The 21,284-nt window shown below is 62.4% G+C and overlaps 1 protein-coding gene and 2 long non-coding RNA genes across 8 annotated transcripts; 2 read left to right on the top strand and 1 right to left on the bottom strand.

The window, feature by feature from the left end:
- Positions 1-749: 749 nt before the first annotated feature.
- ZBTB42 (zinc finger and BTB domain containing 42) lies at positions 750-8,589 on the top strand. 6 transcript variants are annotated; one of them, XM_073241756.1, is made up of 4 exons: positions 750-2,185; positions 2,871-4,779; positions 5,424-5,582; positions 6,168-8,589. In XM_073241756.1, exons 2-4 carry the CDS (start codon positions 4,244-4,246, stop codon positions 6,535-6,537), a joined length of 1,065 nt encoding a protein of 354 aa, XP_073097857.1. In that variant the 5' UTR covers positions 750-2,185; positions 2,871-4,243; the 3' UTR covers positions 6,538-8,589. The 6 variants fall into 6 exon arrangements, 5 of the variants coding, with proteins under 5 accessions (XP_073097857.1, XP_073097856.1, XP_036847370.1 ...); XM_073241755.1 differs by lacking the exon at positions 2,871-4,779 and having other exon boundaries at positions 5,424-5,598; XR_012133614.1 differs by lacking the exon at positions 750-2,185 and having other exon boundaries at positions 3,317-4,779; positions 5,424-6,706; positions 7,997-8,589.
- A 5,680-nt stretch (positions 8,590-14,269) lies between these two features.
- On the bottom strand, positions 14,270-15,341 carry LOC140850677 (uncharacterized). The gene is made up of 2 exons (XR_012133612.1): positions 14,992-15,341; positions 14,270-14,565 (listed from the first exon to the last, which is right to left on the bottom strand). It is a non-coding gene; the product is annotated as an uncharacterized lncRNA (long non-coding RNA).
- Positions 15,342-16,544: 1,203 nt separating this feature from the next.
- On the top strand, positions 16,545-19,585 carry LOC140850678 (uncharacterized). The gene is made up of 2 exons (XR_012133613.1): positions 16,545-16,681; positions 18,093-19,585. It is a non-coding gene; the product is annotated as an uncharacterized lncRNA (long non-coding RNA).
- Positions 19,586-21,284: the final 1,699 nt, after the last annotated feature.

The raw sequence follows: 21,284 nt of genomic DNA, 5'->3' as shown, positions 1-21,284 counted from the left end.
GCTGGCTGCGCTGGGCCGGCCGCCCGCCCGCCCGCCGCGCTCGGTCCCGCCGCCGCCGCCGGCCCGCCCTCTCCCCGCCCCGGCCTCCCGCCCACATCCGCCTCCGCCGCCCGGGGCGCCCCCAGTGCGAGTCGGGGCCGGGGCGCGGCGCGGGAGCGCGCGGGCGGCCAGCCGCTGCCCCCCGCCGGCCTCGCGGGCCTCGGCTCCCGGCGCTTCTGGGCCCGGCTCCGCAGCAACGGTGTTGAAAGTGCCGGACCGGGGCGAATCCCGGACCGCCGCCCCCGCGGTGTGGGAGCCGGGTGTTCGGGGGGTAGCCCCACGCCGGGGGCCGGGAGGGAGCGGCCGAGACGGCCGTCCCAGGCCCGATCCAGGGCCCTGCCAGCGAGTGCAGGCCCGCCGGGGCGACTGGGTGGACCGGAAGGCTGGCGAGAGGTGGCACAGGGGAGGGAAGGCAAAGGGGGCTGGGGGGTGGCGGGCGGCCGTCTGGCGGTCTGCCTGCTGCTGAGGCCTCCCGTGGGTCTGACCCTGGGCTGGGCCCCGGAGGGAGGGTTCAGGCCTCCATCCCTGGAGGGTGGCTTCCGAGGGTTTGTCCTCTCCCAGCAGGAGGGTTCTGACACACAGCGACCACACAAGTGGGTGGGGGCTTCGTGTGGTGACGGAAAGCCCAGTGGAGGGGCGCCTCCTGGTGCCTGCCCCCAGCTGCCCCAACCGGAGAGAAGGGCTGTGCCCGCCGGGGCAGCCCAGACTCCCTGCTAGCCCCCTGGGCCCCAGGCACCCACATTCCCTGGGGCAGCTGCGGGGCAGCAGCGCAGAGGGGCTGCACCTCCTCCTGCTGAGTCCTAGGGCACTGCGTGAGATGTCCCACCCCTGAGCCCTCCTTGGGCCCTGGCCCTGGGCCAGAGCCAGCACTTTCTCCAACAGCTGCCCTTCCCCCATGCCTGTGGCCCCCAAGCTGATAGCTACCCTTTTGTAAAACAAGGCTCTAGTAGCTACCTTCCTGGGTCTCATATGTATTTTGCAGGGGAAGAGGGGACATTTCTGTTCCTCATCCTGGGTCAGAGTTCAGCCTGGGGGCGACAGACACGATGTGAGTCAGAGGGAGGTGCAGCCCAGCGAGCGCCCAGGATGGCACTGCCAGCTGGAAAAGAACTGGGGCTCCAGGCCAGCCTCTCGGACTGACTGAGAGAGGATGTTCGTTGGAGAAGGACTCTCCCCTGTTCTGGGGCAATTGCTTCTCTGGAAAGGGACCCTCAGTTCCATTCTGGCCTCTCCCCTTGGCCCCTGTCCCCCAACCCAGCACAGCTGTACTGGCTCTGACCGTGTACCCCAGGCAAGGTGCCACCTCCCGGGGACCAAGTGAAAGCCCTGGCCGTCTGTACTTCTGGGGCCTGAAACGTGACCTGAGGGTCACTCCCAGATGTCCAATGTCCACCACTCACCCCACAAAGCTTTCCCCAGGGCCCCCTTTGGGACTGTCCCACCTATCCACTGGTCCCTCAGGAAAGGTCTCCATACGCACCCCATCCTGGGCTGGCAATGCTTTAGAGGAGGTGGAGGAGGCAGAGAATGAGAGAATGGGGCTGGGTGGAGGCGTGGACCACTGAGGGGTCCCCCGGGAGTGCACCCTCTCATGGAAGAAGTGGCAACTCCCCAGGCTGCTCTGGGGTGCAGGCTGGCCATCTGAGGAAAAGCTTCTGGCCAGGAGGCTGCATCGCTGTGGTCCAGAACTTCCCGGCTTACTCTCTGCTGGCCCAACTCCATGTGGCCTCCCTGCCAGCTCCACGAGGAGCTCTGGTGCCCTTCCAGTGCCAAGCCCTGCTGGGAGACCCACGCCCAGTTTATGCAGTCCCCAGTCCTGCCTGCACCCTGCGGGAGCCGGCCTGTGACCACTATCCCAGAGGGCAGGGCCAGTCCCACCTCTGGCCTCCTGGAGGGAAGGCAGAGCCCCCTCCCCAAGAAAACCCCTCTCCTGCCCCCCACAGACAGAGCGGCACGGGGAGATTCAAGCCCATGGTCAGGCCGCCCAGGACACTGCCGGGCCAGCTGGAGAGCCCCTCATCAGATGTTCCCAAGAAAACCTGCTGCCCTGGCCTTTGGGGAGGGCGTGGGGGTGCAGACCTCCCTGGAGCTCCGGGCCTTGGGCTCTGTCACCTTCTGCAGCTGCCGGCCATCGGGCAGGACTCAGGTGGGACCTCAGGGCAGCTTCTAGGCCAGATGGCTGTCTCTACCCCCCCCCCCGTGTCCCATCCATGAGGCTGTTCCCCACCACTGCAGCGGCCTCCTGTCATCCCAGGGCTTGGCCTGAGAGGGAGCCCATGGCTAAGTGTCACCAGCTCCCCAGTGCCTGCCATCTCTGGGCTGCTTGGGGTGGCCCCTCCTCCGGGGGGTTGGGGTGATGGGACAGGAGGACTTAGTTCAGACATTCAGACCTGTCACTGGCCCTCCCCCCAGCCACATTCCTCCTACCCCAGCCCTCCCTACCTGTGCGCAACTACCAGGCCCAACCCCAGGCTCCTGTAGGCAGCATCTTAGCCTGCTCACCCCTCATCTTCATCTTCCCCCACAATCTCTATCAGGCCCCTAAGGAGCACTTTGTCCCTCCAGCCAGGCAGGGCAAGCCAGGGCACTCTGCCCGCCCCAAGGCCTCCCTCCCTGCCTAGCTGGGGAGCTGTCTGCCCAGAGCTGCAGCATGGACTGCCTCCCTTCCCTGCCTCTGAGGGCACAGAGGCCTGGCCAGGGGAAGCAGCTCTGGGCAGGTGGGCACACAGAGATTGGGGAAGAGGGTGGATACCCCTCACAGAAGCCATCATTATACATTCACTCTAGACACATTTTCTGAACCCCCGTTTTATGCCCAACCAACTTCTTAGCACAAGGATGCAGTAGAGGACCTTGGGATAGCGTGGTCACATCCCATGGGAGTGCTCTGGAGGAAGCCAAGGCCACAAAAGGAGAAGGTGGGCTGGGGGGACCTTAGCTGCAGTCGTCAGGAGACACCACCATCAGGCGTGCCCTGAGCAGACCTGGGAACGCAGAGGAGCCAGGGAAGGGCATTTGTAACCTGAGTGTGTCGTGAAAGACCCCGGGGTCTTGCCAGGCCCTGCAGTTAATCTTCCCATCGTACAGGTGAGAATGTTGAGGTTCAAAGTGGTGAAGGTTCATGTCCTAGCTGACAGTGGGCAGGGCTTGGGCTCTGAGCCAGATAAGACCCCAGAGGGCCATCACATCTGGGTTTGCTGTGATCTGACTTTAATTCAGCTCCTCCTGCTGGGGGCTGGGGCAAGGGGTGGAGGGACGGGGCTTGGTTGAGGGGGCTTGTCCTCTTCAGAGAGGGTAAAGGTTGGATGTGCAGTGGGATCCCAGGGGTCTCAGTGGCCCAGTACAGTGAGGCCAGGGCTCCAGGCTGCAGGGCCAGGTTTAGGAAATAAAAATGCAGGGTGTCTGGTCAAGTTTGAATTTCAGATAATTCACGAATAATTCTTTCAGCATAAAAATGTGGCTTTCTTTCCCACGTACTTCAGATCCTAATTGTGGTGTGTCCCAGGGCCCACACACACCCAGGGTTTGAATAGGACCCCTGGGCAGCTGAGGAGGTTGAAGGGCTCCTCGCTCCTCCAGCACCTGCCCTCCTCCAGCACCTGCCCACCTGCATACCTGGCCAGCCGGGGTCCCATTCTCAGTAATGCAGCCCTTCCCCCAGGGCAACTCAAGCATCCTATATGCTCCAGCATCTAACTACCTGGATTGTCGTGAGGATGAGCTGAGCAGTGCCCAGAGGGTGTCAGTCGTGCTCAGTCAAGGGCAGCCTTTTAGGTCATGCCGCTGGGGATCATTCTCTATTTCTCTCTGGCTACCTCCTTCTCCCAGCAGACCTAGATGTCCCCTCACGCCTCCACGGTGCTCTTGCCCCTGATACAGCGTGCCCCCAGGATGCCAACACAGCCCCTCCAGTCCCCGCCCTGAGCACTCCCTGCCTACTCTGGACTCTGGCGGTGCTTGGGCCTCCCCCCCCACCCTGTCTGCTGGGACGTGTCCCGCCCCAGTCTCTAGCAAGCACGGCTGGGCGCGCCTGGCCCCCGGCGGACGCTGCAGCTACGTAGGCTGAGAGGGTCAGGGAGTGTCCCTTGCTCTGGACTCCACGGTTGAGGTCCTGCCTGAGTATTTGAAAGAGGGTCCCAGCAAATTAACTTCTATTCAGAAATAGGCTTTCAGCGAAGAAGGGGGTGTCATCTTTACAAAATTTATGACTCCCCGCCCACGCACCCCCCTCCTCCATCCCAAGGCCGGCGCCCCACGAGGTGCGCCCTCGGGTAACTGCCCCAGCGCGGGACAGGAGCGAAGCTGGTCCTCGGAGGGGGCCCTAGAGCAGACGGGCGCAGCCGGGTGGGGGGGAACACACGGAGGACTAGGCAGCAAGTATCGCGAGAGAGCCCCCTCCCCCGCCGCGCCCCGCGTCCCCTCCCACCCCAGTGCCCCCGCTGGAGGCGTGCCGGGCCTGGCCGGGCGGGGCGCACAGGGAAGGGGCGGCGAGGGTGACCTCAGAGGTTCCGCAGCCCCGGGAAGTCGCCTCGGCCCGCCTCCTCCAGCCCCCGCCCCGAGTTTCGCCCACTCCGGGGCGGGGCGGGCAGCGGGAGGCGCCGGGCCGACCAAGTTGAAGCGCGCCCCGCCCGGCACCCTCCCCGCCGGGGCGCGCTGCCCGGAGCCCCGCGCGCGCAGGGGCCGCACCGGGGAGGGCGCGCGGCGCAGGCGGCAGCCGGAGCGAAGCCCGGGGCGGCGGAGGTGAGCGCGGGGGGCGGGCGCCCGGCTCCGTCCGCCCCGCCCGCCGGCCCGCTCCCCGCGGTCGCGCTCCTTAAATGGGGCCCGCGGCGGCGGCGGCGGCGGCGGCATCTGGACGGCCAGGCGGAGGCTGGGGGCGGCGGCGGCGCGGCGACTCGGGCGTCGGGGCGCGCGGCGGGCGGCCGCCCCGGAGCGGAGTTCAGGGGCGCCCCGGCGGGGACGCGCGCAGGTCTGCGCGGCTCGGGCCCCTCCGCCAGCGGCCGGGCACCCGCCCCCGAAGGAGCGGCTCCTGTTTACTTTCGATCGAGTTTTTCCTGCTTGGGGCAGGTGCCCAAGGCGGTTCCGGGCGGGCGGCTGCGCGCGGCCCCCCGCGCAGCCCTCCCGCGCCGCCTGCCCGGGGAGGGCGCGTCGGGCGCCCGGGGCCGGCGGCGCCTCCGGGCGCGCTCACGGGCGTCCCGTTTGTGCCCAGGTGATGACGGCGGCGGCATGGAGTTCCCGGAGCACGGCGGGCGGCTGCTGGGCCGCCTGAGACAGCAGCGCGAGCAGGGCTTCCTGTGTGACTGCACCGTGCTGGTGGGCGACGCGCGCTTCCCGGCCCACCGCGCCGTGCTGGCCGCGTGCAGCGTGTACTTCCATCTCTTCTACAGGGACCGGCCCGCGGGCGGCCGCGACGCGGTGCGGCTCAGCGGCGACATCGTCACGGCGCCCGCCTTCGGCCGCCTGCTGGACTTCATGTACGGGGGCCGCCTCGACCTGCGCAGCGTGCCTGTGGAGGACGTCCTGGCCGCAGCCAGCCACCTGCACATGTACGACATCGTCAAGGTCTGCAAGGGCAGGCTCCGGGAGAAGCAGCAGGCGCTGCCCCGGGAGAACCCAGCCCCTCCGGGAAAACCGGGGCCTCCTGGCGCGCCCCTGTGCCCCCTGCCTGCCTGGACCCCTGAGCTCTGCCCTGCCGCTCAGAAGGCCAGGCTCCCCGGGACTGGGGTCAAGGCTGCCCTCCCTCCACGAGCACTGGTACCTCCCCCCTGGCAGCCCCCAGGGGAGTCAGACCGGGCCCTGGACCTGTCGTTGAAGCCTCGCCCAAGGCAGGAGCCAGTGCACCCACTCTGCACCCTCCAGGCAGCCCCCCACAGCCAGGTGCAGCAAGGGACCCCAGCACCAGTGAAAGATGAGCAGGACTCGCTGTCGGGACAGGAGGGCAGTGGCCCTCAGAGCCCACACAGCACCCTGCAGCCAGCCTGTGCTCCTGCATCCAAGGGCCAGACAGTGGGCTTGGAGCCTCTGCCACTCAGTGGGTTGGGCAGCAGGGAGCTGGAGCCGGATGCAGAGCAGGGGGCGCGGGGGGACGAGCGGGGTCCCAGCGGGCATCTCTGTGTCTGCCCACTGTGCAGCAAGCTGTTCCCCAGCGCCCACATGCTGCAGCTGCATCTCAGCGCCCACTTCCGCGAGCGGGATGGCTCCCGGGCTAGGCTCTCGCCCGACGGCACTGTGCCCACCTGCCTGCTCTGCGGGAAGACCTTCTCCTGCACATACACGCTGAAGAGGCATGAGCGCACGCACTCCGGCGAGAAGCCCTACACGTGTGTGCAGTGCGGCAAGGGTTTCCAGTACTCCCACAACCTGAGCCGCCACGCCGTGGTGCACACTCGCGAGAAGCCTCACGCTTGCCGCTGGTGTGAGCGCCGCTTCACACAGTCTGGGGACCTCTACCGCCACGTCCGCAAATTCCACTGTGGCCTGGTCAGGTCCCTGCTCGTGTGACACATCTCTGGGGGTCGTGGGGGTGGAGGAGAGGGCAGACTTCCCAGGGGGACCCTGGGACGAAGCGTAAAGGACGGAGAGTTCGGCCGGCAGATGCCCCTGAGCCTGGACTCGGGCCAGCAGAAAGTACACCGCTGCCCCCGGAACGCCACCTCGTGCTCCCCCGCAGGTGACTGGCCAGCCTTCTCCAGGCCTCGCCCCCTCCCCAGCCCTTGGACTCACTCCTGCGTGCTCTGACCCAGATGCTCTTCCCCTCTGTCCTCTGCAGCCAGTTCCAAGGGGGTTGGAGGGGCCCTGAGCTCTGGCATGAGGAGGCGCATTTGTCCTCCTGGGAGCTTCCCTGGCCACCTCTCTGGCATGCTCTGGTGTGCCCCCATGAGCCCCATGCCATGCTCGCTGAAGGATGTACACATCACAGAAGTTCTTGGAGTGGGTCCCCAACAGGGTGCTTGAACAGAACAGGCCACTCCTGGTGGGTGGCAGCAGGAGCCCTTTCTGAGGAGGCCCCAGGTGCAGTGCATGCCAGCAGGGACAGGGCCATCAGGGCACAGCTGGCAGTGTAGGGGGTGCAGGTCCCAGTGGGGACCCCAGGGTGGCAGGAGCAGAACCAGCCAGAAGCTAAGTGGCTCTGGAGTTGTGGGCACTGGGGTGGGAGGTAAGGCCTCTAGAGCTTGTAGTCCTGATCGTGCTGTGGCTTTGGGCAGAGAAAGTCGGATTTTGGAAAGGATTCTCTTTAGATACAAGAAGAGCCTCCCGAGGTTGCCAGATGTCTGCCCATGTGCAATGAGCTGTGCCACTTCCCTGCCTGAACACAAAGGCACGGGGTGCCTCCAAGCATCCCCAGGGTAGTGCCGAGGGGCCTGGAAGTGCAGCTACCTGTCCTGAGTATTATAGGCTGCTGCTGGGCCACGGTGGGCTTGACCCTGAGGTCGCTCATTCACCTACTCCAGGTCCCCCTGGGCGTACTGGTCATTTCCAGAGCCCTCGGCTCGGAGCCACAGGCCGCTCTGTCTACCAAGAGCCCTGTTTGCAGGGTTTTGCCTCCCTGCAGTGGGGTACTGGTGAACGTGGCCATTACACACGGAGGGGGTGGGGGGAAGGTGGGTGGCAGTGGGCCAACACAGGCCCCACCCCTATCCACAGCCAGGGGACTGACGCTCTGAGATCGAAGGACCTCTGCGTGCAGCTGGTCAGGGGTGCCCTGCCTTGCCTGCAAATCTAGCTGCCAGACCTTTAGTGGCTGTGGCAAGGAGGGGGACAGAGGGGGGCCGCCCCTGCTTCTGGGTGTCCAGCGGGTGGCACAGCCTCCTGGAATCCTTTCCTCAGACCACATCGTGGGCTGTTTCTGCTGTGGCTGGAGTCAGTGCTGAGGATGGCACCTGGCTTCGTTTAAGTTATTTTCTCTTCTCCTGACAACACTTGATGTCATATTTATTCATCTGCCTGGTCTGGAGTGCAGTGACTGTCGGCCTTCACAGCAGGTGGACAGACGGGCTCATCTCCCTGTGCCCTCAGCTCTCCTAGCACGTGGGCAGCCTGCATGATGGTCCAGCCCTGGGGCTCAAGCTCAGCAGCCCTGGACAGCTGTGGACCAGAGGGCACTGGGCAAAGGAGACCCCCGCTTCTGACTCTTATGTCTCTGGCCCTCCAACCCCCGAAGGGCTCATGGGACATGTCTTTTGGCATGTACTCCATGATCAGGTTTCCTCGTGTGTGTGTGTGTGTGTGTGTGTGTGTGTGTGTGTGCACGTGCACACGCGAGCGTGCATGCGCGCATTTGTGCACAACCCCAGCAAATGGCAGGGCTGAGCCGTGCCAGCATTCGTGGCAGCTGTGCCACTGGCCCCAGCAGGCAGTGGGGAGGTGTGGCAGTGGCCCTGGTTTTCCCCAGGGGCTTCCATGGGGGAAGAAATTTACTTTCCTGCCCTGAGTTACCAACACTGGATTCATTGTTTTCAGCACTTACTGTGAAGTTAATGTAAAGCGGAGAGGTCAGTCTTTAATTTGATGCCCTACATGATTCAGATGAAATATATACAAATGAGACACTAACTGAGTGGGAGCCTGTATCAGCTGCTTGCGGGGTCCTCCTGGGCCAGCCCGGCCTCCTGCCCTTGGGGGCCCGGCTCCAGGTGACCCCGAGGACAGTTGTTTGCTCTCAGCATGTGGCGGGAGGTTTCACTGGCACACACCTGCCCTCTGGGGCAGTGCTGTCCTTCTGTGTCCCCGTCGTCTTCGTGGTGGCAGCGGTAATACCCGCCCCCCACAGTGCAGATGGCTGCGGTGACACCTGGGGACGGTGTGGGCTCTGCTGGTCTGGGCCGGTGGGGACAGGAGGCAGCGGGGGCCCCGGGAGCGCAGTGGGCACTCTGGAGCCCTGCCCCAGATGCCGCCTCCTGCTGCAGCTCTGGGGCAGTGGGCTGGGGCAGGGCTGCCAACCGGAGGTGCATCCTCTCCCCAGACTGCACCCTCACCTCCCATCCTGAGCTGAGGGGGGGTCCCAGGGAGGCTTGTTTGCTGGGCAAGGACGCAGGCTGGGGCCTGGTGGCTTCTCTCAGGGAGGGAGGGGCGAGCAGGAGCCTGGCAGGCCCTGGGGCGGGGATCTGAGGCTTCCCGGTCTGTCTCCCACCTTCCAGAGGCTGCCCCAACTCCCCTGCCCCCACGTGTCCTCCCGCACACACCCCTTTGCCCTGGCCCCTCCCTCTACACCTCATTTGTACCCCACCCCACCCCTCTGGGTGGGGCTGGGCCCTCAGAGGCCTGGCTGTGGGCAAGCTTTGAAGGGGTTGTTGGGTCGGGCGGTGTCTGGTCAGGCCTGGCCCTATGTGGGTTCTAGAGCCCTAAGCCAGGCCAGGCTGCTGTCAGGGCTGAGAGGCAGGTATGGGTGGGCATTCCAGGCCCTGCCAACCTGGCCTTGCACAGGGGGCATAAAGCCAGTGCTCCCTGAGGGATCATGAGCTGTGCCTTCCTCACCAGGCCCGGGGCAGAGGGGCACACAGCCTCACATGTGTCCCAAGCCTGGTTCTGGCTGAAGCACCCTCCAGGAAGAGCTGAGGCAGGACCCGAGGCGCAGGACCACACTCACCAAGAGGCTGCATGGAGACAAGCGGGTGCTGGAAGGGCCCCCCACTCCCGGGCCGACTTCAAGGCCTGCCTCTGGGAGCTCACACCTGGCGCTGCCCCTCCCACCCTGGCCTGCCTCCGCTGAGCCCCTGGAACAGAGCCGCCGTCCCGCAGGGCTACCCTGTCATGGTCCCAACTGGGGCCACCCCTCGGCGGGGCCTCCTCAGAACCAGGAGGGGGCTGTTGCCTCGCGCCCCAGCAGAGGAGGAGGGGCAGAGAGGCCCCTGGGAGGGGGTTCCGGGGCCCTTCCTCCCTCCCGCCCGCTCTGCCAAGATGCGCTCACGCCCAGCTCACGGCAGAAGCCGTCACTAAAGCCATCAGCCCCGTTTCTCCCTTGCAGGAGGCCATCTGGCCTCACCCATTGGTTGGAAGGTAAACCGAGGCATGTGGTAGGGCCTGGCGTCTCCTCGGCAGCACCTCCACCACCAACACCGTTATGGTGGAGCCCCAAAGAAACTGACCCTAAATTCAGGCCAGTTTCTAAGTTGAGGACCTGGTGGCTGACTGTGGTGTGCGGAGGGGCAGCAGGAGGCGGGGAGACCCCCCAGCGGAGCCTCAGTGTGTGTGCCTCCCCCCCACCAGACCCTCAGGTTCCAGGACACCTCACATCCGCGCGCCTCCTCCCCCGATCCCGCGTGAAGACAGTGCCCCTGCTCCCATCCTCCCCCCAGGGAAGACGCCCTCCTGTGCGGTCACGGCATCCTTGGGGAGGGCACCTGGCCCCTACCTTGTGCCCAGGGCGCCTCCTCTCTGCCGCCTTGGTGTTCTGCCTCGTAAAAGGGGAGCAGGCAGTAGCCGCTGCGGGTGAATGGGGAAGGCCACAAAGTACCAGCCAGTGGCCCAGGCCGGCCTCCCCAGGGGGTCATCCCTGGGTGAGAGGGGCACCCACAGTAGAGGGCTTTGGCAACAGCACCCTACATAGCAAACCAGCCCCATCTGGGAGTGGTGGCTGTGCTGGGTCGTGGGTCACAGGCATCTGGGTACTGTCACCTGCCCAGGCTGCCACCGCCCCCACTGCTCCTGCAGCTGTCCCTGGCTGCCCGGCAGAGTTCGTGAAGGGCGGTGGAGTGCACTGGGCAGCGGAGGAGTATGGGGACAGCTGGCTGGAGGGCTGGGAGTGACAGAAGGTGCTGCCCTAGAGCTGGGCCATCGGGGCCTGGGGGCAGGGGGTGGGGTGGCAGGCAGTGCAGAGCATGAACCGCCGCTCAGGGCCCAGGCCCACAGGCCCACCCAGCAGGTGCCCCACAGGGAACGGGTGGGTCTGGAGCATCCCAGGGAATCCGAGGGCGCTGGGGACTCACCTCCCTGAGCTGGACTCAAATGGTTTTATTTTGGCCAATTTGAACGGAAGTTTGTACAAAGAGAAACCCAGTCCCTCACTTTCGTCAGCAGGTGGCTGGGCCTTCCTCGTTGGGCATTTCTTCACCGGTGTCCGGTGTCCTAGTTCGCAGCAGGTGGTCACAACACAGTGCCAGGCTGGCTGCCTCGCCAGCAGACTTTCACTGTCTCAGTCCTGGAGTCTGGAATCCGGGGCTTCCCTTCCCCATGGGGGCCAGGGGCCAGGCGGGGAGCAGGGCTGGGTGCCCCGAGGCCTCTCCTCTCCACGTGCACAGCCCTCTGGTGCTCCTCCGGGTCCCTGTCTATGGGGACACCAGTCATGTTGGAGCAAGGCCACCCACTGACCTAATTTTAACGCAAGCACCTCTTAGAAGACTCCATGTCACCTTCTGAGGTCCTGGGGCTTAGGACTTCAACATATGAATTTGGGGGATGGAGACACAATTCAGCCCCTAACCACTGGTGTCTCAGAGGAGCTTGGAGGCCCAGATCCCATGCAGCCTGGCTCTGCCCAGATCTGGGCCACCACTGCAATTTTCTTGTCTGTGAAATTTGTTGAGATTGCCATTTTCCCCCTTCGACATGCCCAGCAACCCATGGGTGGTTGGACACTGCCAGCGTTCAGAGCCACAGCTCTGGGGGGAATGCCCTCCTCAGGAGCCCCCAGGCCTGATTCCTCTCTGCCCACAGCCCCCATGGTGGCCCACGGTCACCCTGATCTCATCCCCTCACTGGCTCCCTCCCAAGCCGGACTTCGTGGGTGTGCTGGGCATTCCCCGGGGCTCTCCCTCCCAACATGGCCTGCTGGTCTCATTGTCCCACTGGTGTCACTCCAACTGTGCTTTCCTGCAGTGTCTCTCACACACACACACACATATATGCCCTTTCTTCCATCTGTCCCCACCAGGGGCCAGGGAGGTGGGGGACACCCTGTCCTCCGTTGCCTCACAAAATCCCAGCTCTCCTGAGGCTCATGCCCTCCACACACATCCCCCCTTTCTCTACCCGAGGGCTCTCCTGCTGTCTCCCCTTGTTTGTAGAAGATTCTGTCTCCTCCATTTCCCAAGCCAGTTGCCAACCTTCAACATCCGTCTGCAGGAAAATGCACCCACCATCCTGACCTGGGCCTCGGGGCTTCCCTGTCCACCTGCCTCCGCCACCTCGGTCCCTACTCCCAGGTTCTGGGTGTCACCAACTCCAACGTCCCCTCTGGAATCTGAAGTTCAGACCCCTCACTCACACCACTCGTGTTGTTTCCCCGCTGACCTGGTCCGGCGGCTTCTGGGCAGTCATTCTCCAGCCTGTGAGCCCACCAGCCTCCTCACTGCCCTGCCCATGCCTCAGATCCTTGGCCCCGGTTTCGGTCAAAGTCCTCGGCAAACCCAAACTTGGACAGATGAAGACCCTCCCCGTTGTGCAGCCCCCAAGGAGGGGGCGCCAGGGCTTCAGCAAGTCGGCTTGGCTTCATCCTGACACAGCGAATCAACCACAGGAGAATCTGCCGTTACTGCCGGCAAAGATCTGAAAAATCAGAGCAGCAGTTCTTCCAGGAGGAGCTGGTGGTGCGGGTGGGGGAGCAAGAGGGAACTTTGGGGTCATGCACATTCTAGGGTTTCATGGGGGTGTGCTGTGTAGGTGTAGCCATTTGTCAAAATGTACTTAAGAGTTGTGCATTTCAATGGAAGTACACTTTAAAACCTGTAAAAATAGTCGTTGGCGGCAAGAGCAGAATAAGGGCCCCATGTGGCTGGGATGGTGGAAGGGGGTGTGCCTGGATGTGGTGGGGGATGTAGTTATCATACTGAATAAAAACTGTGTGAAATGTCCCATAATCACGTTTAGAGAAAAAAAACACAGATACTGTTTTGTATCAGACTGCGAGGTAACAGCTTTCTGACATCCTTTATTGGTGAGGCTGTGGGCAATGCTGAACTGCACCGCCGGAGGATTCAAGTGGACAACGGCCGATTCAGAGGGTAGTTTGGGAGCTGCTGTCCATGGGACGACGGCACATGTGCTCTAACCGGGAATTCTGCAAATCTGTCCTACATCAGCTGACACGCATGCAAACTTGAGTGCAAGGGTATCTTAGGGCATCAGTCAACACAGCACAACATAAGCTAGGGCTTTGGTCTACACAGCAGAACACTGGAAAGGATTTAATGTCCAAGGGGAGGGGACTGACTAAATGCACCACAATCCACACACTGAACGGACACTGTACCACCAGGAGAGTGAGGGCTCTTCGCACGCATGTATGGTGTGGGGTGACCCCTTGAGACATTCTAAAGTTACAACATGCAGAGTGCGATAGTGGGCCACCCTCTCTTCGTGTAAAAACAATGTGTGTAAAATATTTCTGGAAGGAAAGTAAAGAAATAGACAACTTGGAAGTTGTGGTCACTTTTAGGGAAGGAACTTAGTGCCTGGAGGATGGGGAGACCTTCTTACATTTTGAATCAGGGTACCGATATCACCAATCAGATGAATTTAAAACCTCGTCCTCAATCCCACACGTCCTTCCATTTTTCTGCTCTGTCCAGCAAGACTTCTCGTGTGACTGGTAAATGCTGGGTACCCTTTCCCTGGTCCCCTGAGTACTATGCTTCGGCCTTTGTGCTCCCTCTGGGCTTCCGGGCCCCACCCCACTCCATTTGCCCCCCCTTGAGTCAGCACTGTTAATCTTTTCTTGCGTAGTCTCCAATGCTTCTTTTTGTAAACAGACCAAACATTCTCCCCATCCCCACCCAAAGAGGTGGCTACTACCTGTTCTGTACATTTTCATCAAAAAACGCCATTGTAGGGACCGTTCCATATTAGTAAACAACCTCCCTGACCCTCTTTCTCAGCAGCGGCAGTTTCAGGGTGTGGTCGGTCTCCTAGAGATGTCACTGGGGTGGCATCCAAACTTGTGCGTGGCAGGCAGTGCCAATGCGAATAACCTGTCCTGTGCTGTTTGGCACACGGAGGCATTAGGCACACAGGCATTTGTGGTCCATTTAGGCAGGCAGCCTCCAAAGCAGCTGTACCTGCACTCCCCTGGCACCTGTGCTCACAATCTTGCCAACCATGTTACCAAACTTAGGGGGTTCCCAAAATCTGATAGGAAACAATGGTATCCCCACATTGCTTTAATTTGCATTTCTCTTATTAGGAGCAAGGCTCAATATCTCTTTCTGTGCTCAAGGGTCATTTGTATTTCTTTTGGGTTGGCCCTGCTCACGTCTTTGCCCACTTTCCTATTGGGCATTTTCAGTGTTAAGGTACTCTGTTTATTTTCTAGCTTTTTAATGATTCCACACCCTTTACATTTATATATCTGACCCTGTTAGTTTTAGCAGGTATGTGTTCAGGGTATGTATCTGGCTTGAGCGCTGTCCTCATCACATACATTTCCACTTGTGTCCTGGTGTGCGGGTTCCCGCCGTTGCCGGGCGCACGCTCCTGCAGCCTGCCACAGCCTGTTCAGAGTTCTGGCAGGACTAGCCATGCCCTTCTGTCCACTTCCAGAGTTTTCTTGTCCATTTTTCTTGTTCATTTTCCACGTGAACTCTAGAATCAGCTCATCTAGTTCAAGGGAGGAAGCTAACATTTACGCTGCAACCCTGTCCAACACAGCTTCTCTCCTACTCCTGGAAAACTGCTCAGGAAATGAGCAACCTCCAGGTCGCCACACTGGTTGGAGGCGCTGGCGTCATCACACTCTCGGAGCAGCATCTTGCTTGGGGGATCACTCCCGCCTTCAAAGGCCCCCTCCCCGAGTTTCCCTTCTTCCTGGCCACTCTTCGCCTCTGCCTGGCTCTCTTCTCTGCTAATGCCCATGCCTTAGGAAGTGTCATCCTGTCCACCGTGACTGACGCCCACTCTGGCGGGTGCCTCCTAAACGATGCCACCTGCCACGAGCCTGCCTGTGAGTCTGGTCACAGAGGCGGCACCTACGCACATCTCCAGAGCACCTTCCGGAGCACAGACAGACCTGCTTTCCCCACAAACCTCCTCAGCCAGCGACCCCACTCCGCACAGGGCAGTGCAGCGCGCCTGCCGTGCAGCTCCGCCTGGACCTCGTCCTGGGTTCCTTCCTCTCTGTGGTGCCCACGTTCCCACAGAGCTCCGTGGCTTCTAGGGAGCATAGCTGGGCTCCCCACTGCCAGCACCCCGGGACAAGTCACGTTCTCGCCCGCACAATTCCGGGTGGTCCTCTGTGGCCTGTAATTAGACCCTGCAAGCACCCGGGGGCACCCCCGCTGGTCCCTGGCCACTAGGGCAAGGACCCCAGTCTCGGTCCCCGGGAGCCACCCGCCCCGTCTGCCGTCGCCTCCCAGCTCCGGCCCTGAGTCAGGTCCCCGGCCTGGAGCGGGCCCAGGGCTCCGGGCGCGTCCCCCGCGCGGGCGCGAGGTGGAGGCTGGGCTCGGGGCCCCGGGGGCCCGGGTTACACGCCCCCTCCTCACACTGCTGCCCCCCGCTTCTGTCCTTTGACGCCACCGGCGCCTGGCTCTGGAGGGGACAGGCCGTCGCGCCGCGCCCTCCGCGGATCGGCCCCGCAGCCGAAGCGCCGCAGGGAGGCCGGAGGGCGCCGGGCGGCCGCGAGCTCAGCCCTGCTCCGAGCCCGGAAGTCGCCGGCGGGCGGCGCGCGCACTCTCGCCCCGCCCCCCGCACGCCTGCTCGCAGTCACGTGGGGGAGGTGCGCGCGCCGCCGGGGTCGCTCCCCCAGAAACGCCGGCCTGCGGGCCGCGGGTTCCGCCGTGCGGGCTGGGCGGGGGCCTAGCGCGCTGGGCGGGCAGACGTCTGTGAGTCTGTCTGCCCGGCACAGCGCGTGCCCAGGGGGACGGGGCTGCGTGGCCCGCCGCTCCCTGCGCCGCATCCTGCTGGCCGAGGCGACTGTCTGAAGGCTTGAAGGTCGATCCTCCAGTTCGGCTCACCCGGCCGCCTCCCTGGCGGCGGTGACGGCCTGGGACAGGGACGCCGCCCTTCCTGGTGCGCCCGCTCTTGGGCTCGGAGCCCGAGGAGGCCCGGTGGGCGGCGGCGGCCGGCGGCAGCCAGGCGCACTCAGGCCGCTCCGCCCGAGCCCTGCTGCCTCCCCTGCGCAGCTCGGCCCGCGCAGCGCGGGTGTCCAGGGCCGGCCGCCTGGTCCGCTGAGCTGCCCAAACCCAGGACCCCGCAGGTGGGGCCCCCCCATCGCCGGACGCCCGGCTGTGGGAAGACATCCTCGGCCCCGTCCTGGCCTGGGCTCACCCCGGGCCTCGCCAGGCCCCTGCAGAGCAGGACCGGGTCGCCGGGGGGCGGGCGCTCCCGCTGTGGTGGGAGGTGCGGGGGTGGTTTGGACGCAGTAACGGAGAATTCTGAGCCCCAGGAGAAAAACCTCCGCTACTTTAGACGGCTTTGCTGCACCTGGTGTCCTCACTGGAGAGCTTGGTTTGGTACAAATGTGGGAATCCTGGGGAAAATGGGAGTTCCTCTGGCCAGGATCCTCCCCTGCCCCTCAGCTACTTGGTGGTGTAACTGGCCTCCTGCTGGGCTCCTGCTTCCGCACCCATGGGCGATAAGCTGTCACTGGCCCAGTCACTATATAAGGAGCTCTGCCCAGCGCTCTGGCAGGGGCAGCGCGGAGGTGGATCGCAGACCTGCAGGCTGCCGGGTGTAGACGATGTTAGTGCTCTACGTACCACGGGGAGGATAAAGCCGGGTATGAACACTTTTACCCCAAGAACGTTCTGTTGTCATCTCTAGGTCTCGCTGAATCCATAGTGAGCTTGCCCGGGGCTGAAGCCCGCAGGCAGGACGTCCTCAAGACGCGCATCTCCCTGACCCTACTTCCCACACTGAACAACCCTGTTTGGATGACGACTCTGGAAAGAGCGTCATCTCCCCTCCCACTTCTGCCTTCCCCCTGGTCTTTATGCCTCCTCTCCCCTTTCCTCCAACCTTCCTAAAAAGCAAGCTTGATTCACTTGTTCAGCTTGCTTTTTGAACTTGCTGAAGTTTAAGCAAATGCTACTCATTTGCTTAAAAGCTTCATTGGCTCTGGGTTGGGTGAAGGATGGTTTGATAGGTGGGTGGAAGGCTAGTGTACCAGTTAGGGGCACTTTGGGTTTAAGTAGCAGAAATTCTGAGAAACGTTTGAACCCATGGGGGTATGTTTCTCCCATAATAAGCTTGGAGGAAGGTGTGTCTGCCTAAGTTCCACAGCCCAGTGGTGAGAGGCCACTGGCCTTTCTCTCCTGCTGGTCACACAGAGTTGCCACAGCTCCAGAAGCCTCATCTGTGTTCCAGGCTGGACGAAGGTGGGAAAGGATAGTGACAGAAATGGCTATCTCTATTATCATGGGAGCAGTTCCTGGAAGCCCCCCAGGAGCCTTCGGGCAAACCACATGGGGCAGAACTTTGTCACATGACCAATGCTACTGCACAGCTGGGGAGTGAGCACCAGCTTTTCCAGTGGCTGCTGCAAAAGCCAGTGGCAGAGGGCTTGCTGACTGCGGTAGACGTCTGTCACTGTGGCTGCTCAGCGTCCTTTGAGTGTCCCCTCTGCACTGTGATGGTTCTAACACTGTGAACCCCATCTTCCCACTTAGAATTTGGGATACGTGGGTCTGCCCCCCCTGCCACCAGGGGCAGGCGTCTGGAGTGTGGTGTGAGGAGCTGCTAGGCCAGGGCAGCGGCTGGGGCTGTGGTTCAGCTGGGTCCCACCCCAGCAAAGGCAGGGTATTTCCGGGGCTGGGGTGGGTGTCAGCTCCCTGCTGCGGAGACACAGACGCCTGGGCTTGGCGGGGGTGGCAGATTCCCTACCCAGACCAGTTCTGGCAGGGGTTCTGGGCACTGCTAGAAGCCTAGCCTCACCTGTGAACCATCTCACAGCTCCTTATAAATTCGTATCTGCCTAAACAAGCCAGGGTGGATTCTGTTATCTGCGGCTGCTGTGGCTGGACTGTGTCTGCCCCCTGCAAGTACCATGTTTAAGCACTATGTTGAGTCCTAATCCCCAGAACCTGGGAATGTGACCCTATTTGGAAATAGGGTCTTTGTAGACATAATCAAGTTAAGGAGAGGTCGTTGGGATGGGCCCTAATCGGCGTGACTGGTGTCCTTATAACAAGGGGGAAGTCTGGACGCAGCGCAGGGGAGAATGTCATGTGACAGAGGAGGCCGGCCTGCTGCGCCCCAGCTGCCTGCCGAGGAAGGCCAGAGCTGGCAGCGCCGGGGGACAGGTCAGCAATGGCCCTCTCCTGGAGCCTTCAGAGGCAGCGCAGCTCCACCCACACCTTGACGGTGGACTTCTGGCCTCCAGAATGTGAAAGTAAACTTCTGTGTTTAAGCCCCCCGTTGTTGCAGCAGCCCCAGGACACTCCCTAAACGGCAGCGTCTGAGTGGGAGCCGGGCGTGCTGGCTGGGTCCTGAGGCCCCCTGCATGTGGAGAGTGTGGATAAAGTGAAGGTTCCTGTGGCCAGGATTCTCACCTGGCCCTGGTCAGCTAGCTCACAACGCACGTGTGGGCAATACGCTGCTATTGACTGACTATATAAAGAGCTCTGCCCAGTGCTCTTGGCTGCATGGCTGCAGCAGAGCAGAGGCTGGAGTGGTGCCAGTGCCGAGGACAGAGACTGAGAGGGCTGCAGGGCAGAGAGGCCCAGGAGCAGAGACAGGCTTGCTGCCTGCAGACTCGCTCTGAGCGGACGGGATTCTAGTGACTGACCTGCCACCGTGGGAGTAAACTTGGGTATAAACCCTTTCACCCCAGGAACGTTCCATTGTCACTTTTCGGTCTCATTGAATCCATAGTGAACTTGTCTGGGGCTGAAACCCACTGGCAAGACAGAGGGGATGGGACAACTGGCCAGACTTCCGACCTCATGCTCTCAAAGAAGCAACAGAACTGCCAGCGAGGGTGGCCACCCCACGCAGCACCTCGCCCCACCTGTCCTGGCTCCCATACAGAGGTGGGCAGGGCGAGAGCCTCTGGGGCACTCATCTGTGGCAAGGTGCAGAGATTTCCACCCCATCACCGCTGGAGCAATGTGAGGGTTGCTCCGCAAGGGCCGGACTGAAACGGAGCCGGAAGTGCCTGTGAGCCAGGGAGAGAGGCCGTGGCCCGCGCTGGAAGCTGGCTGAGCTGCCGACCCTGTGGACCCCCAGCCCCGACAGAGAAAGCAGGCCTCGGGCTGGGTTCACCCTCCCTGGGGTGCGTGGGCTGCACGCTGGGGTGCACAGTGCCCACCTTGGCCTGGGTGTTTCTGGAAGGGAGGTGGCTCCGCACAGCAGGCACCAATCGATGACAGGCTGCTGTGTCTCGGGCCCCGCAGGGGAAACAGCCTTCACCCTGCGGGGTCAGATGCAGAGAGCTTGGTGAGGGGCTGCGGCTGCCGCGAGGTTAGGGAGTGAGGTAGGGTGGCCCAAGACCTTCGCCAGTGGGAGCAGATGGGCTGCGAGGCTCCTGGTGCTCCGGCTCCCCGCCTCTCCCCTGGCAGCCCATCCAAGGCCAGGCAGGGACCCCAGAAAGGGATCTGTAGAGTCCCGTGCTTTCAAACATGTAAAAGTTATATATAAAATAAATGTAAACATAAAATGTAAATACATGACATATATAAAGATAGTGAAAGGTATATGTGTGTGTGTGTGTGTGTGTGTGTGTGTGTGTGTACATATATACACACACTTATCTTCATGTTGGGGCAGCCACATCAAAGTACCACAGACCAGGTGGTCCCAGCAGCCCCCCGGGGCACTCCCGCCTGCAGTTGGATCCAAGGTCCAGGCGTGAGTAGGGTGGGGGTCCTGAGGCCACTCTCCTCCATCAGACTCTGTCCCCAGCGCCTGTCTGCATCCCCGTCTCCTCCTCTTATGGGGACACCAGCCGTGGTGGGTCAGGGCCACCCTGGGACCTCATTTAACCTTGATTACCTTGTAAAGGCCCTATTTCCAAATGCAGCCATATTCTGAGGTGCTGGGGGTTAGGATTCCTACAAGGAATTTTTAAATTTTGGGACACATAATTCAGGCTGTAACTGTATAATGATAACTTTTTCCCTTAAGAAGGCACACAGGCCTTGCAACCCTGCAGGTGCCTGTGTCCAGGCCCCAGTGGGAGCCACACCCTGCCCTGCTGGTGGGGAGTGTCCTGCCAGTGACCCCCACTGGCCACTTCCCACCAGAATCCAGCCAGGGCCAGGCAATGGGACGTGCAGGGCATGGTGGCCTCGGGACAGGGGGTAACAATAGCAGCCCAGCCCCCTCTTTGAGCTCTGCGTCTGTCGGGTCCTCACACCTAACACGGAAGACGAAGTGGCAGCGCGAGGTCAGCAGAGCCCACGCCTCCGCCGTCTAAGTCGTGTGTCAGCACCTATGAACCCTCTGCTCAGTGGGGTGGAGGGGAGGACAGGCCGCAGAAAGAGCAGATCCACCGTCAAATGCACATCACCGATGCCTGTGGCACTTGCTGGGCGCTGGACAAGCTGGGGACACATGCTTGGGCCAGGTGGGCTGGAATTTGGGGTTCCAGGCACCCAGAGTGAGGTGGAGAAGGAAGGATAGGCTGCGAGGGTGTGGGCAGGGCCTCAGTGTCCATCACGGCTTCTGCGTTAGTTCTGTCATAACCAAGTGCCGGAAACTGGGGGACTGGTGATGCCAGAAACTCATTCCGCCATGGCTGTGGGGGCAGGACTCCAGGGACGAGCCGCGAGGGCAAGGCGTTGGCAGCGCCGGCTCCCTCTGAGGCTGGGAAGGCACGTCCATCCCAGGCCTCCCCCAGCTGCTGACGGCTGCTGGAGCTCTTTGATGTCCCAGGCCTTGTGGAAGCGCCACCCTGACCATCTCCACAGGCTCTGCACCCGCGTGTCTGTCACAAGGTAGGTGAGATCTTGTGCAAGCGCACCTGGTGGTGCTGAGGCTCTGCAGCAGGACTGGCCCCTCCCGAAGGAGGCAGGCAGCATGCTCTGCCTGCCCCAGGACACTGCTGACCCCAGGGAGCTGCGCCACCTCAGCGGCTCAGCCCTCGTCTCTGCTGGTGGTGCGATGGGCACTGGGCGGTCAGTCTGGAGGAGACGGTGGGGATTGCCATCTGCTGGCTGCCTGAGCGTGTGTGCAAGGGCTGTGGTGCCTTGGTAAGGGGGTGCCTGCTCCCCTACAAGGAACTGTTTGCCTGCCTGATTTTCAAGAGCCTTTGCTGCAGGGGATGTGCTTCCAAGGAGCACAAACACCTTCATGCCCTGCCCAGATCAGACGGCTCCTTAGGACACTCATCCCCAACCTTCATGCTGCCGAGTCACCCTGCCCATGAGCTGGCCCTCTTGGAG

This window comes from Manis javanica, chromosome 8, assembly GCF_040802235.1.
Source record: "Manis javanica isolate MJ-LG chromosome 8, MJ_LKY, whole genome shotgun sequence".
NCBI classification, from domain to species: domain Eukaryota; kingdom Metazoa; phylum Chordata; class Mammalia; order Pholidota; family Manidae; genus Manis; species Manis javanica.
The sequence above is the reverse complement of the archived record's forward strand: the minus strand, read 5'-3'. Positions and strand labels throughout refer to the sequence as shown.